Source organism: Apteryx mantelli, chromosome Z (assembly GCF_036417845.1).
Source record: "Apteryx mantelli isolate bAptMan1 chromosome Z, bAptMan1.hap1, whole genome shotgun sequence".
Classification (NCBI taxonomy): domain Eukaryota; kingdom Metazoa; phylum Chordata; class Aves; order Apterygiformes; family Apterygidae; genus Apteryx; species Apteryx mantelli.
Window position 1 is genome coordinate 22482564 of NC_090020.1, and position 14990 is coordinate 22497553.

At 35.4% G+C, this 14990-nt stretch overlaps 1 protein-coding gene across 2 annotated transcripts in view; it reads right to left on the bottom strand.

The window, feature by feature from the left end:
- Positions 1 to 226: 226 nt before the first annotated feature.
- TTC39B (tetratricopeptide repeat domain 39B) overlaps positions 227 to 14990 on the bottom strand; it is an 81840-nt gene continuing 67076 nt past the window's right edge. The window contains exons 11-19 of one of the 2 annotated variants that reach the window (XM_067316102.1): positions 14085 to 14152; positions 13934 to 13993; positions 13452 to 13613; positions 12295 to 12386; positions 11879 to 11999; positions 9648 to 9759; positions 4352 to 4469; positions 1768 to 1884; positions 227 to 656 (exon numbers count right to left, since the gene is read on the bottom strand). In XM_067316102.1, the coding sequence (XP_067172203.1) occupies positions 560 to 656; positions 1768 to 1884; positions 4352 to 4469; positions 9648 to 9759; positions 11879 to 11999; positions 12295 to 12386; positions 13452 to 13613; positions 13934 to 13993; positions 14085 to 14152 (947 nt within the window). In that variant the 3' untranslated portion in view covers positions 227 to 559. The remainder of the gene's footprint in view (positions 657 to 1767; positions 1885 to 4351; positions 4470 to 9647; positions 9760 to 11878; positions 12000 to 12294; positions 12387 to 13451; positions 13614 to 13933; positions 13994 to 14084; positions 14153 to 14990) is intronic. The other variant, XM_067316104.1, reaches the window with a different exon arrangement.

Consider the following 14990-nt stretch of genomic DNA (forward strand, 5'->3'; position numbering starts at 1 on the left):
GTGTAAAAATATTGCACTTCAGACAAGTTCATTTTGTTCCCAAAATGAAATTAAGTCAAAGATGATGAGTTTTTTCCTCTGGAACATAAATTTCCACATACAGGATTTGCCAAATGTAGGCAAAGGTTGTCTGCAGCCATTGCATTTTTGTTCCAGAGGCAAAAGGTCCCAAGTGTACTGCAAAAAATCAAATCCCCATAAAATGCTGAGATTATCACCAGTTCCATTGCATAACCAGTATCTGTTTTCATATAAAAAAATAAAGTGTTTGAATTAAATGCTATTGCACCAGCAACTGTTTTTTTCTTTTTAAATATCCCCATTCAAGTCAAACATTAAATTATTTTTATGAAGCAAAATAAGGTCTTTTTTAAAAGGATCAAGTAGATATGGTATATGCGCCATAGAGAAAACAGCCTAAAGGAATGACAAACATCAGATCAGAGATGATAGAAAGCAATTATTAGGTTGTTCCTTTTCCAAGACTGAAAAAAGAAATAAATTCCAAAAAGGTTGCGTAGACTACAGTATACATGAAAAACATCTCTTCTCAATGAATTCAAGGTGTTGAAGCAGGAGTCACTTTCAAGCTGTCAAGTGCGGCATGAATTCTGAAGTGTAACCTGGACTCCATAGAGTATTCTTTATAGTTGTTTCTGCAAATAATAAAGTTAATTTATCAGTTAGAAAGCTCAAAGGGAAACATTTTTGACTTGATTTGTTTCAGTCTTCTGCATTCATTGAAGTACCAAAGTTAGCTGCCTTCAGTTCTTCCATAGGAAACAAGGTTGATACCATCAGCAGACAATTTAACTCATCTGTGTATCTAAAACTATCTCCACAGACTGAGTAGAGAGGTCTCTAGTAGCACTAATACTGTGGCCAGAACTATATTAGTGCTAACAATTACACGTATAGTAAAAATGAATCCCGGGTTTAACAACCATTTCCCTCATTTATTTTGATCCTTTCAAGAGCCCTCACAACTGCAAAAATAAGTCTGCTGTGAAAAGACAAACTAGAAAAGGCTACAGAAAAGAAAGGCTGTTAGCTGAAAATGTATGTTCAACTTCAAAACATGTAACTTAACCAATGTAATAAAATATCACACTATGTAATCCCCCAAATTATATATATATATAAACATAATTATAATTCACATTTATAACACCGTACTGCACAATTAGTATACTTTTCTATGCACCCAAGGAGCAAACTATATCCCCTACTCCCATGAACAAACCAAGTGAATATGCTGCACTATGGAAAATGTTGCTCTCTGGCCCTCTTTTGCCACAGGGTGTAAATGAAAAAGAGAGGAAATCAGGACTGTACTATGCTTAACCTGTTCCCCCTATCACCTTTTTTGCAGCAGATGCACACCAGCTACCTGGGAAACAAGTAGTATTGATCCTTTTTCTGGACTCTCCAACTCCATTCTGTGCATGTAGTAGAGCCGAGCCCCCTCCTATCATACCTAGGATCCCAACAGCTCCAAAGGTTAAATGAAAAAAGGAGACATTCCCCCTTCACACTATACTGTCTTGTCTGATACTGTCCATAATGTGAGTTAAGAACAGAAATGAAATATCAGAAAATTAAAATTCAACTATATTGGACAGCTTTTCTAGGTCAAGAACACAGATTCATAGTTATTTCTATTTTCTCAAGGTACTGTCAGAAAGAAAATAAAAGACACTTCCCCGTTGCTAAAGTTACTCAGTTATTTTTAATCTACAGACATAGACAAACACAAAATCCACTTACTTTGCAGTTTCTATGAATCTTATTGCTTTTCCTCTCTCATCCTGTTGTTTGTACAGAAGACCCAACTCATACAGTGTGAATGGCACCAAATAATTGTCATATTTTATCTGCTTCTCACTAGAAACCATGAAAAATACAGAAGTGGTTAATTACAACCTTTTCTTGAATGATCTCTTAACTTTTAAATGCAACCACCACCCTCAGTAATAGCCCATGGCCAGAGAAAACATTCTGGAACTTCTTTACCACTTGCCCCAGAGAATATCAATCATACCTGTAAAGAGTAGGCATGAAATACTATCAATATGATCTTCTAGAACCATGAAATTATTCATTCCTATTTACTATTTGTATCGTGGTGTGTTGTCAAAGCTACTGAGAACCTACTCCCCTACTCTGTGATGAACAGTTCAAAAGTAGGACAAGAAGAGTTTAAAAACAGAATGTTCACTAGGTTAGGAAGTCTAATACAAATACTTCTCCCTCCTTCCCTGTCACAGAACTGAGATCCCCCCCTTGGCTTGACTGAACAGGTCAGCAGAGAAGTAACAGAATTCAGCTTTTCTTCACTAGAAGAAATTCTTAGAATCACAGAATAGTTGAGGCCAGTCGGCACCTCTGGAAAATTTGCTCCATCACCTTCCCAGGGACTGAGGTGAGGCTGACTAGCACGTAGTTCCCCGATCCTCTTCTTGCCCTTCTAGAAGATAGGAGTGCCATTTGTTCTCTTCCAGCCTCCCCCAAAGTCATGACTTTTCAAAGATAATTGAGTGTGGTCTTGCAGTGATATTGACAAGCTCCCTCAGCACTCGTGGATGCATCCCCTCAGGTCCTATGGACTTGTGTATGTCCACTTCCTATGGACATATGTCCAGTTCAGATGTTCCCCTAGCCTGATGCTCCTCCTGCAGGGACTTAGGATTCCTGAAAGCTGGTTGCACCAATAAAGACTGACACAAAGAAGTCATTGAATACGGTGGCCTCTTCCATGTCCTTTGTCACCAGCTCCTCTGCCCCATTCAGCAGCAGGCTCACATTTTCCCTAGTCTTCCTTTTGCTGCTGATGAAAAAAAGCCTTTTTTGTTGCTCTTCACATCCCTCATCAGATTCAACTCTAGATGGGCTTTGGCTTTCCTAACGACATCCCTGCCTGTTTGGACAGTGTCTCTATACTCCTAGATCACCTGTCCCTCCTTTCACCTCCTGAATCTTCCTTTTTATCTTTGAGTTTAGTTGAGAGCATTGTGTTCATCCATATAGGCCTCCTACCACCTTTGCTTGACTTTCTGCTCACTGGGATGAACCATATCTTGAGCTTGGAGGAGGTGATCCTCAAATTCCAACCAGCTCTTCTGAATCCCTATTCTCTCCAAAGCCGTATCCCATAGGTCCTTGTTAGATTTTAACACTTTGATTTTTATTAGGATAAAATAAAATATCAACTAATTTGGCAGAATGAAGAAGTTCCCAGCTAGCACTGGAAAATGTGTCAAAATTTTGAGAGCAAAGAGGAACCTCATCCACCAAGGCAAGTCTTGATGCAGAGAAAGCATGTCTTAAAGCAGCAAGACTTCTCATATGATAAACTGTCATAGTATACTGCAGCAGCCCAAGAGAAGCAGAGAGTAAATATCTGAAAAATGGATATTCAATTCACCAAAAAGAAAGAGATCCTTTTAAAGAAATATTGTTTGAAGGTTTTTGAAATGCCTCAGCCCTAAGTTCTCCCATGTGTCAAATACCTTTGGAATTTTTTTTTCTTTCTTTCTTTCTTTTTTTTTTTTTTAAGAAGCAGCATTCTTTTAATTTGCAATCAATGAAAACCCACTATACCATAACTTACAAAGTATCTCACTAAACTCACTTGCGATCTTAGACATGGCAAAATAAGGCCAGATGGCAAGAAAAACATAACAGGTATTACAATTAATATAAATTCTCCTAAAATAAGGTAATTTGCTCAATTAATTAGAACAACTGTATGAACTTTGTCAAGATTGTTCTCACAGCCTACTTACTCTAAAAATTCTAGTAAGTTCACAGTTATAATCATTCCTGTTATATAAAAATGTTATTACAGTAGATATGAATCTGACATCTTAAGTGTTTAATAAATCAATAACATAGAAAACTCAAATTTTCAACTGAAACTGGTAACAATTTTATAATTCTCATCTACATAGCAAAGTGCTAACTGCTGTAGCTCTAAATGTTAATAAATAAATAAATCTAGGTGAACTATCTTTACTTAATACTAATAGTTCTGCAAATATAAAAATACCAGTTCCAAGTATATTTAGGTAAGTGTTACTTGTCACAGTTTGGTATTTTGGTCTAAATCATATCATATCATCGTCATAATTTAAAAATTTCCATACGAAAATACCAGTAAAGCTTTGTGGCCCCTCAACTACTTAGAGGGATTTTAATACCAGCTTCTAGAAAGCATGGATTTTTTCTGTCAAAATTTTATTCCTCAAAATTCTTATTTTGAGCATTCTGTGAGTGCTTCTGCAGGAACATCAAAAGCCTCACCCCAAGTTACAGAACAGAAAGGTAAAAAGATTATTTCTATAGCTTTTACCTTTGAATTACTTGATTGAAACACAGTTCAGCTTGCATGAGTCTTCCTAAGTGCTTCAGACAGAGGCCTTTCAGTAACTGCAACATGCACACATCATCCATATAATACTCACTGTGATCTAAGAGTAAAAGCAAAATACACCGTACAATTTAAAGACACCTTAATGAAAAGGAAAACGAGAGATTTTCAGTAGGGAATATTCAGGCTCAGGGGTCAAAATTTTACAGTTTAAAACATATATAACCCACAGGCAAAATTTTAAATACAAAAGAAGATATTTGCACAACATCACTCTTTCTCTTTATAGATGCAGGCCAATTATTAAGAAGAAATATAAACACTCAGTCCCATCTTTTATACCAGGAAGTCAGTGCAAAGTAGGCATAACCTTGCATCACGTACCTGTAACACCTAAAACAGTAGGCAAAGCCTAAAGACAAAACCTCCTTCACACTACATTCTCTTAAAAGCATCCACTGTTCCAAAGTACTAGCAGACCTCCAGTAGCACCAGCAGTGTTAAGAGCATGAGAATACACAGGGATTCTGTCATGTAAAACTTTTAGAAAGCATTGTACAGCAGTAAAAATGCAAGAAACTGTGTTTTTTAGTATTCCCATCATCTCTATCAATTAAGAAGCTTCACTAGCAGTGGTATAATGTTAGGAAAAATTAAGAAAGATGTATGTCCAATAGAATTAAAAGCATCACTTGAAGGGGATTTTGTTAAGTGGTCCAGAAATATAACAAGTGCGGTCCTTTCTTGTTGCCTTGGTTTATAACATTTGCTGGCTGCCATAAAGGAAAGAAAACACATATGGAAAGACAGATGGCTGCACATACATTAACAATTCAGGAAGCAAAACATCCTCCCATCAGATCATCTTGTTTACAACTAATTACCAGTCCTCTAAGGTCACGTTCATTTTTTCAAATAGTCTGCCAAAATTCCTACATAAACAGTTCCAAAACAAGCAAGATTAAAGCATCTTAGGATTCAGTGAAGTACTTCGCCACTAAATTCAGGCTGATTTCTGCCTGCATGTAAACCTGGAGAAGTTTTGATAGATAGCAAGTCTCAAGCTGTGCTTTTAACGTCAGATAGAATGACAATAATGGGTAAATATTTTGCATTCCTCTAAAACACTTTGCTAGAATAAGGTAATAGATTCATGTGACTGTCTCCTATAGAACTCATTCCCTGAAATTACTGGGGGCAGGCACTGATGCCAGTAAAGACTTGCCAGTCTTTACCACCTTCTTCAAGTATTATCTCCTGGTACTTCCCACAGGAAAAAGAGCTGTTAAGCCAAAATTCTGTAACTAGGACAGCAAGTGGACAGTACAATTTAATAAAGACAACGTTTTAATAAATGTTGAAGAGCATCTTCTTGCAGTCCTCTGTACCAAAGAAAATATCATTATGAATATAATAAAACATGCAAGATCACCACAGAAATGAGATTTTTCTTAAAGTTACAAATTCCTTTTTATATTTTGGAGATAAAACAGCAACAACTATGGAAAATAACATTTCCAGAAATCCTGAGGAAAAAGTAATTTCTGAGATCTTTCATCTGTTCCTTCTACCATCTCTATTTTCAGCAAAGTCAGAGCATACAACCAGTTACAATCCTTGACAGATTCCTTGCTGTGCCTGTTCACTTGAGGCCAATGCACTATCAACAGCTCTCTTTTAAGAAGTCTCAGTCCTTAAATGACCTTTATGTATAATTAACATGTTTTTACAGCACCTAAAAAGTCCTTTAAAGCTATCTAGTACTGACAGCTGTCTCTTAAAATAATATGTATCCTTGTCACATTCTGCTAATAGCTTTAATCACCTTCTTTGGGTCTCAATTCTGCAGCAATTCCGGTAATCATAATCTTTATCTTGTCTGAGTCCATACCCTTAAAAAAATATATATCAGGCTCACAGATGCAAAGTTCACAACTGAATTACATTTCACTGCTGCTATTATTACATAGGATCTTGAAAGTGTAAACAGCAAGTACGTTTCAGGATTACATCTTATTTGTAAAATACATATTTTCATAAGAAATACACGCTGCTTTAAGAAGGAGTACTGTTTGGAAGACCAGTAAATTATTCAACACTAGCTTCTGTGAACAATAGACTTCCAAGTGCAGATTAGAACATTTTATTCTACAGCCCAAGGCCATAATTATTTAGTCTGAGCACAATGAAATTCAGATACTGATAGTACTCATTTTGCAGATACTCATTTTCACTTGTGAACATATGATTTTACAAAAATTAAGCCACCCTAGCTGAATGCTACATAAACAATTTATCTTCATATGCAATGTGACTGCAACTCAAAATAAACACTGAACTTCTCAAATTTAGTATTAAGATATGGAGCCTGTTTCCTTCAGACTTCTGGCACAGGAGAAGCCTCGAGTTGTTCGTTTGGATAGTGTAATCAAGCACATTTTACCACACAGAAATTTCTCTCATTGTCTGGTGGCAGCCTTATCCTTCCTGATCTATTCACTTCAGGTATATACATAAAAAGGACCCTCACTCATGTCTCCCTACTATTCCATTGTTTAAGAATCACTCAATCTAGTGATTCCAAACAATACTATTCTAAAGCAACAAACAAGTTCTTTAACCTTCTCCTCCAGTCTCTGCCTTTGGACTGGGGAACTAGAGGTGTGGGTCCTAAAGCACCATTGAGTTACGTTTTCTACTTTGGTGGGAGTTTGTATGTTTCTTAGAGATAAATACTCTCTAAATTCTCTCCAATCATCTACCATACTTCCATTTCTATGCTAGTGTGACTTTTGCTTTACTCTGTAGGGTTTTTTTAATTTTGACACCTTGTACACTTCAGTTTAGGAATTTGACAGGAAGTTTATTTCATCCTGTTCTAACCGATTAGCACTTACAACACCAGCCTCTGCATAATACAGCACTGGATTCACAAGAACTTCTGCCAGAACCTCTTAGAAGTCCTCTGCACAGAAGTCATGGCAACATTACTTTATTTGCAGATGTCTCAAATATTGCTACATTTCGGGTTTAAAGTCACAACAACTAAGGAAAGATATTCAGATTTAAGAGGTGCAATATCAATTTTGCAGAAGTTTGGAGAAGAGCATGAAAGATTAATATGGGAACCAATTCAGTCTTGGCCTTCCAACTTACTCTCACTTAGCTTATTACACTGTCCAGACTTTACCACCATGAATATCCTGTATGTGCTTCTGTAACTTTTTATCCTTCACCTCAGTTTATTTAGAAGTCATAACCAGATGTACTTTTACTGATTATTACATTGTTTAACACTATCTGATCTATAAAACGGCTTAGGTTTGTCTATGTTTTCCATTAAGTTCCATAGATAAGACCCAATTTTTGGCAACACAAAAAGCCTAGTAAACATGATGAAAAGCTTTCTTGAGAGAAAAAAAAAATGATACAGAGGCACAGGTCAAGACAAATTACAGAATATAAGTTTGGTTCAAAATAGGGAGCAAACACCTCAAGGCAAAGACATGATTTTAAACATAAATTTACATAGGCAGATGAAATTATAACACTCCTAAGATGTGAGGCTTTAAAAAGAATCTAAGACCAACTTTGACAAGATCACTTTATATCCAAAATACAGTGTATATTCTTAATCCACCTAAGAATAGTTTAAGTTCTAAATAAAAGTATGGATGGGATACAACATTGTAAGTGAAATTGATAATCCTAACCTAAATGCTTTAAAGCTGACTACTTTCTACATTTGCCATATTACCTTCAAGGGCTGGAAGTACTATCCCAAGTTAGGAAGTTATGTGAAGGTGTAAAGTTAAAAAAAAAAAAAAATACAGGCACTATTGCATTAGTATTATTTTGTTTAATACAGCTGATGTTACAAAAGGAAACTAATGCTGTGTCTGCCTACATTGAGACACTTGCTGAAGTTCTTCCCATGTTCAGATATCCAGTTAAGGAATATGTGGACACAGAAGGCCATAAAAGTATCACACCATCTCCATAAGACCCCCTGAGGGGATGATCAAGGGATCAGGCCTACAGGATGCCTCAATTTGACTGCAAAATGAATACAATGGTGTGAGGACAAGGAGTTAACTTAGCTTCCAAGAAAAAAAGATAACATGTATTTATTCAGATCCAGTTGTCAGGTTTGCTTTGTTTAAAAGTTAAATATTTAGGTATGAGACAATAGCAGTATGTTCTATATGATTTTGTGATTAACTTTAAGACAAGTATTAGGGTGCCTCTCTTTTCTCCTATTTATTTGGAATACAATATCATTAAAAGTGTTAAAATTTTTACTGTTGCTATTATCATTTAGTTCCTACTTTTGCTGTGTGCTTATCTCTTTTGTTTCATTTACTATCGAGGATTCTCCACTGCTTCCATTTCCTGCTTTATATTAACACCTCACCCTGTTCCTTCTCTGCAGCACTGAGCTCAGAGGACTTTTCATAGTACTTCACTGTAGCTTCTACAATTGGAACTTCAGTTTCCAACAGCTTTGGCCTCACTGGAGGTCTATACTTTAGGGAAAGTTACATTTTGGCACAATTCTAAACCTTTTTTTATTTAGTAGTAACAAATTAAAGACCCTGGAAAGTTGAAGGGGTTCTGATACACAGTCATGAATATAGTCATTATCAATGTACACAGGATAAATAAATACCATATTTCATACTTCCAAAACAATGTACTTACACCTACAGACACACTAGATAACTAGATACTTCAATAATGGGGGAAATTAATTCTTTGACAAATTGTTGATAAATGTGAAAATGTGATTAGAATCTGGGTACAGTTGAGACTGTTTCTTTCTTGGATTACTACAAAAACAATTTTGTGTAAAAAGGTAATATTTATTCATTTTAGAAGACGAACTCAAAAGAGAAGTCTGTTCAGAAGTTCAAGTGATAGACAGCAGCACCCACCTGAGAAAACTTGATTTAAGGAACAGTGAGTAAAGCTATCCTCTTCTGCAGTACATCCATTTTATTCTTTCTTCTCTTTCTGCTTAGAACCTAAGCTCTATTAACTTATGGACGGACTCTGTAAAAAATATCTTGAATATCTATGCTTCAAAGATTTCAAGGACATATTTAAAAAGAACCACAAAATTTCATGTGGCTCCAAAATTTCCATACTTCGAATGAATAGCACGTTGGCTGAGGTGAGCCAGCATTTAACCTCATAGAACATTAAGGTGGAGAAAAAGAAAAATGTCCCATCAGCATTTCTGACTAACTAGTTAATTCTATCTTAATTGACCACTTACTAGTTTCATTTTGTAGAGCAGTTTCTTCTTTTTCAATTGTTACCAACAAATTTTCAGTGAGGTCTGCTCTTTTGCCCACAATTGCAAAGCCATTCCAGACATACATCATTTCCTGACAAAAACAAACAAGACAAACCCATGAAATCGCACAAATACTTACCTAAAGAGTAACACTTGGAAGGCTGTTACAGAACATTGAGTACATAAAATACTGCATACAGAAATTTATATTAAAGAATATAAAAAAGTTTCAAAACCAAACACTCAAAGTAAAGAAGCTCAAGAATAAAAGCATTTGTGTGATTTAAATGACCCTCCACAACATATATAGGACATTCACATTTGTCTTAATAAACTTGCATGTAACTGACAGATTGTGTTTTTAATCATATATAGTTGTATCAGAATATCTATGCATAGGGCAGGCAAAATAACATTGCAAGTATGTGGGCAAAATTAACTTGGGGTTCTAAGTTTTGAATATTTGACACCTTCAGGATACTCTTCTTAATAGATTCTATTGCGTATTTTCACAGATCTTAAAAAAAAAAAAAAAAAAAAAAAAACCTGAACAGATTTTACCATATGTATACTGACATCCATATTACACATCAACAAAACTGGACGTTTTTGATTCTATTTAAGACCTCTGCCAAATGAGCTAAAAATGTAGCTGAAAGTAGTTACCTTTTTTATGCTGCATATGAGATTACACACATACACACACACACCCGTGTGTGTGTGTGTGTGTGTGTGTACACATATCCATGCTATAATCTATAGGCTTTTACCTTTTACATAGAGCAACAGTGGAAGTAGATAGAACTGTTTTTTGGATGAAAATATAGTTCCAGTATACACATACACACACACTTCCAAGAGATTCCTACAAAATCTTATTAAAAACAATCAAGGCAAATCACGGCAAAAAAGCCTCCTAGATGCTTCAAAATAATCACAGGCAATATGTTTTTTAGAAGAACTAAATATTATCATATTATAGCACATTAAGTAAACAGAGTGAGTGCACATACAAAGTTAAATTCTAACCAACAAGAATCTAAGATCTTTATTCAGTGATCGCAAACACAGAAGTATCATTTAATTTACGATATCTGAATTGCAATTACACATACAAAATATTAAGTGTAAGTCACTTAGAAGCAGATACAATACACTGTTGAAATGTTTCTGCCTGAATTTGTGCTGTAGCTAAGTAGTTATTCAGAAGGAGAAAAAAATCTGGGTCTCGAAGTCTGAAATAAAGTGTTATTAACAATATTAACTATATTATTCTGGACTCATTTTGATCCTGTAGTCCTTCACAAGTTTATTGCATTAACACCAAACAGTACATGGAAAAAACTGTTATGTTAAAAAGATATTAAATTGGACAGCAAGGCTAAAAATATTTTCTCACAACTGAATAGCACTGTGCTGTACAAGCTCTAGACAACCGTATTGCTTAGGTCCTTATAAATAGTTCTTTTGAGAATACACAAAATTAAGTACAAAACCACTGAATTTTAAAATTGCTGGATGAATCTGCACTGGGTCTCTCTTTCTATATCAATGAACTCTAACATAAGAAAACCCTTCTCAAATTACATGCTTTTCATCTCCCATTGTTGCTTAATTATTTATACACAAAAATTCAAGCATAAACCTATACAAAGCGCACAAATAAACAGGCAGTGCACTGCTAGTGCTTTCTGAAATTAGAAGCATGTGAAATCAGAATAGCATGTGTAATATATCATTAATTACTGCATATATTACTCACACTCAAAAAAACACATATGCACGCACACGCCACTCAAATTTCACCTGAAAAAAATGACAATACCAAAAGAAATGAATTCTCCTTAATTTCCTGATGTGTCCGGGGAACAAGGACTGAAATCCTCCCAAAGAGCATAAACATGTATGCTAAAGACCAGTGCAAAACTGAAGATGCCTTTCAGCCCCAGGTGGCAAGAGCTATTCATTCTCTACATGTTTCAACTTCCATGAGGAAAACCTGACTGTCATTTTGGGCTGCTAGTGGGCTAGTATGCCCCAGCCCCTAGAACATGTCACAAAAAACCCAAGGCAATCCTGTTCTCACAAATGCCAAAAATTCTTTAAAGAAGGTGGATAGATACAGCCTAATAATATTATTCTTTTCCTGTGCAATAAACTATACTTATTTTTTCATTCAAAAAGTACCACAAAAAAGCAAGTGTAAATACCAAGGCAGGCAATATCAGCTTCACTGGTTGAGAGCTTGCATAGCGTCGAGCTTTCCTTACTGCAAACTTCTCAGTCGGGATTGATTTTCCTGCAATTCTCTGTTTTAGACCATCCACTTGTCTACAAAGAGGGGAAAGGAAAACAGAGGTTGCTTTATATTATCTTTAACTTCATTTCTTTTAATAAGATACATGATACAAGATAAGTTGTTTTACACCACTCAGTCTGCAGTAACAAAATGAGTGCTTCCTAATAAAAGCAGCGTTTTATTTTTTTAGCAGCGGAATACTTAAAGAGAAAAGCTGAAAAGCTGCCAGTTACAAGTAGGCAGAAGGTGACCCAAGAAAGATATGTAAGTCAAAAAACATTTATATGGGTAAAGAAGTACACGTCTAGTAACTGTATAAAAGCTTACCTGAACAAAGACACAGTGTCCTCACCAGTTCTTTTCACATCATCCTCTGGAAGCATACACAAAATTGCTGCTTTCTGGAATACATATATTGCCTATTTCAAAAAGAAAAAGCTTCATATTACTATATCTAATTTGCTGTGTTCAATTAAAACATTAACAATCTAAAGCTCTTACCCACTGTTGCAGTGAACCATTTCTAATAATTCTCAGGCAGGTGGATCTACCAAAGTTTAGCCATGCATTTCCTTTGTCACATAATTTATACCATAAATAATTTTATTTTCGACATATTTATTAATATTGTAATGAAGTTAGTCAGAATGTTACAGGTTTTTCATGCAAAGAACAGAACAATTTATTATGCAAACTGCTATGACAAAGAGGTGAGGTTAAGTTACAGAGATAACTACTCAAAAGTCCATGAATATTATTATCTGATTTGTTCTGCTTTTTCAGGTATGTCTCCAAACACAGCAAAAATATCTGAGTACTGACACAAGGAAAGTGCCGTAACTGGGCTTTGCAGAGAAACAAAGAAATATCCATAATTCTATTCAAGACATTTGCACTTCACACTGAATAATACTATTCTCTTCCTCTTTTGTCAAGAATGGGATGTATCTCCTCTCCACTAAGTATAAGACAGTTATCTAGAAAGAATAGACAAAAAATACATATCCAAAAATTATTTGCATATCATGCTTAGTTCATATTTTGAAATGCATTTTTACAAGAAAAAGGTAAGTTATTCTGCTTTTCTCATGAGATTATGTCTCTAGCAACCTTTCTGTTTCACGTCGCAAAACACCTGCTGACTAGTCCTGATACTGACTGTTTATAATTAACTAACAACCGGAGTTTCTTTAGCCAAGTTTTATTAAGGAATATTAGAACTTTGTTACAGAGGTAAGTGAATAGTTTTCCTCTCCGTTTCTTTTATTGGTCTTTGGTGGGCATCTCAGTTTTAAGTAAGACTGAAGCATAGGTATTAGTGGTTCTGGTACAACTTCCTTAACACAGTTAAACCTCCCATTTTGGTGCATGCTTACAGGTTTTAGAAGAAAGCCAAATCTCCACTTATTATGGAAACTAGTATGCAAATTTAACTGTGAAGAGGCTACTATGTATATCATAATCATGTCCTCCTCCCCATTTACCTTAGACCACCTGCTCTCTTTGCTGAGCAAGTCTGCATACCGATATGCCTGAAGCCAGTTCTGCTGGAACGTGTAGCACCACATCAGCTCCCAGTAACAGAGATGGTGAATCTGCTTCCACTCTTGCTGGGCTGCTATGCATTCTTGGAATGTTATCTGAGCCTAGGATTAAATTAAGCAAGAAAAATGAAAAATGACACAATTACAGATCAACATGAAAGCCATGTCTAATTACAGAGCAAATTCCTTCTCAGCACCCAAAGTAAGTACAGTGCTGGAGAACTGCTAACTAGTAAGACGATGTAATCTTCCCCCTCAGTCTCTCTTACAGAGTCAATAATGGCACCAAACCTGAACTGAGAGATGATGATAATTATCAGTCCAACTAAAATGAGTTACTAGGATGAATTAGGCAAATAAAATTTTCTCCCGAAGTTGAACACTGAAAAGATCAAAACAGTAAGAAGAATAAACTGAATTACCTTTTCAAAATTTCCTTTCAGTATATCTATTCTAGCAGCATAAAATAATATAATGGAACCCTTGAAAGGAGAGCAGAAAAACAAATACACAGTTACTACTTTAAGCTTAGGGAAATAAATTAATGCTATAAAATATACTGAGAGTACACACGTTTGGAAACTTCTGGAGGTAGGGTTCGAGGAGACTATCTGCTTCGTGAAGGTTGGCTTCCCCTGTACCTAGAAACCACAACAAAACAATCTGAGGCTACTAGACAAAAAAAAGTTTCTAAATCACATTAGCGGTTAAATTGTTTAATGGATGACCGCTTTTATACAAAAGTAAAATTATTATTTAATCATACTAAGTTTCTATAAATACAAATTCTTGTCCTGGAAGAACTTACAGCTTTTAAGATAGTAAATGTCTGCAAGCAGAAGCACAACAGAATATATGGATATTATTTAAATTAAATTCCCATTTATATATATATATTTTTTTAAATCCCTTTTATCTCCTTAACAAGTTATGAAGTCTTCAGCTGCCTCCATTCCTAATTTTGAGTCCAGTAATGACAAACAGGTGAGACTGAAAGAAATCGTGTTTTTCTTAACTTCCTGATGAGGGGACAAGGACTGAAATCCTCCCAAACTAAAGAACCCAAACATACATGCCAGGGACCAATACAGAGCTAATAGTGACTTGTAGGCCCACTAATTAATTCTCTCTGTGTTTGAAGTTCCACATGGGAAATATGTCTCTGGTTTTGGACTGTTAGTTGGCTAGTATGCCCCAGCAAACTTTCCCTAGTCTATTTTACAGGTACAGCTCATCGAACGTCTACTTCTCGGCACCACCTATTTTCTCTTGAATTTACAAGATTGCTTATAAAAGAGGCAAAAGATTGCATATGTTTTTATATCTGTGTATGTTCTAGAGGAAGAAAGTAAGTAAATAAATTATTTGGGAGTATACATGTTTCTAGAGTTAGATTTTGCTATAACCAACATTAATTTATAATAAGGACTTGTCTGAACTTAAAAGGTGTTTTTTGGTATTTTGCTGCTGCACATTAAG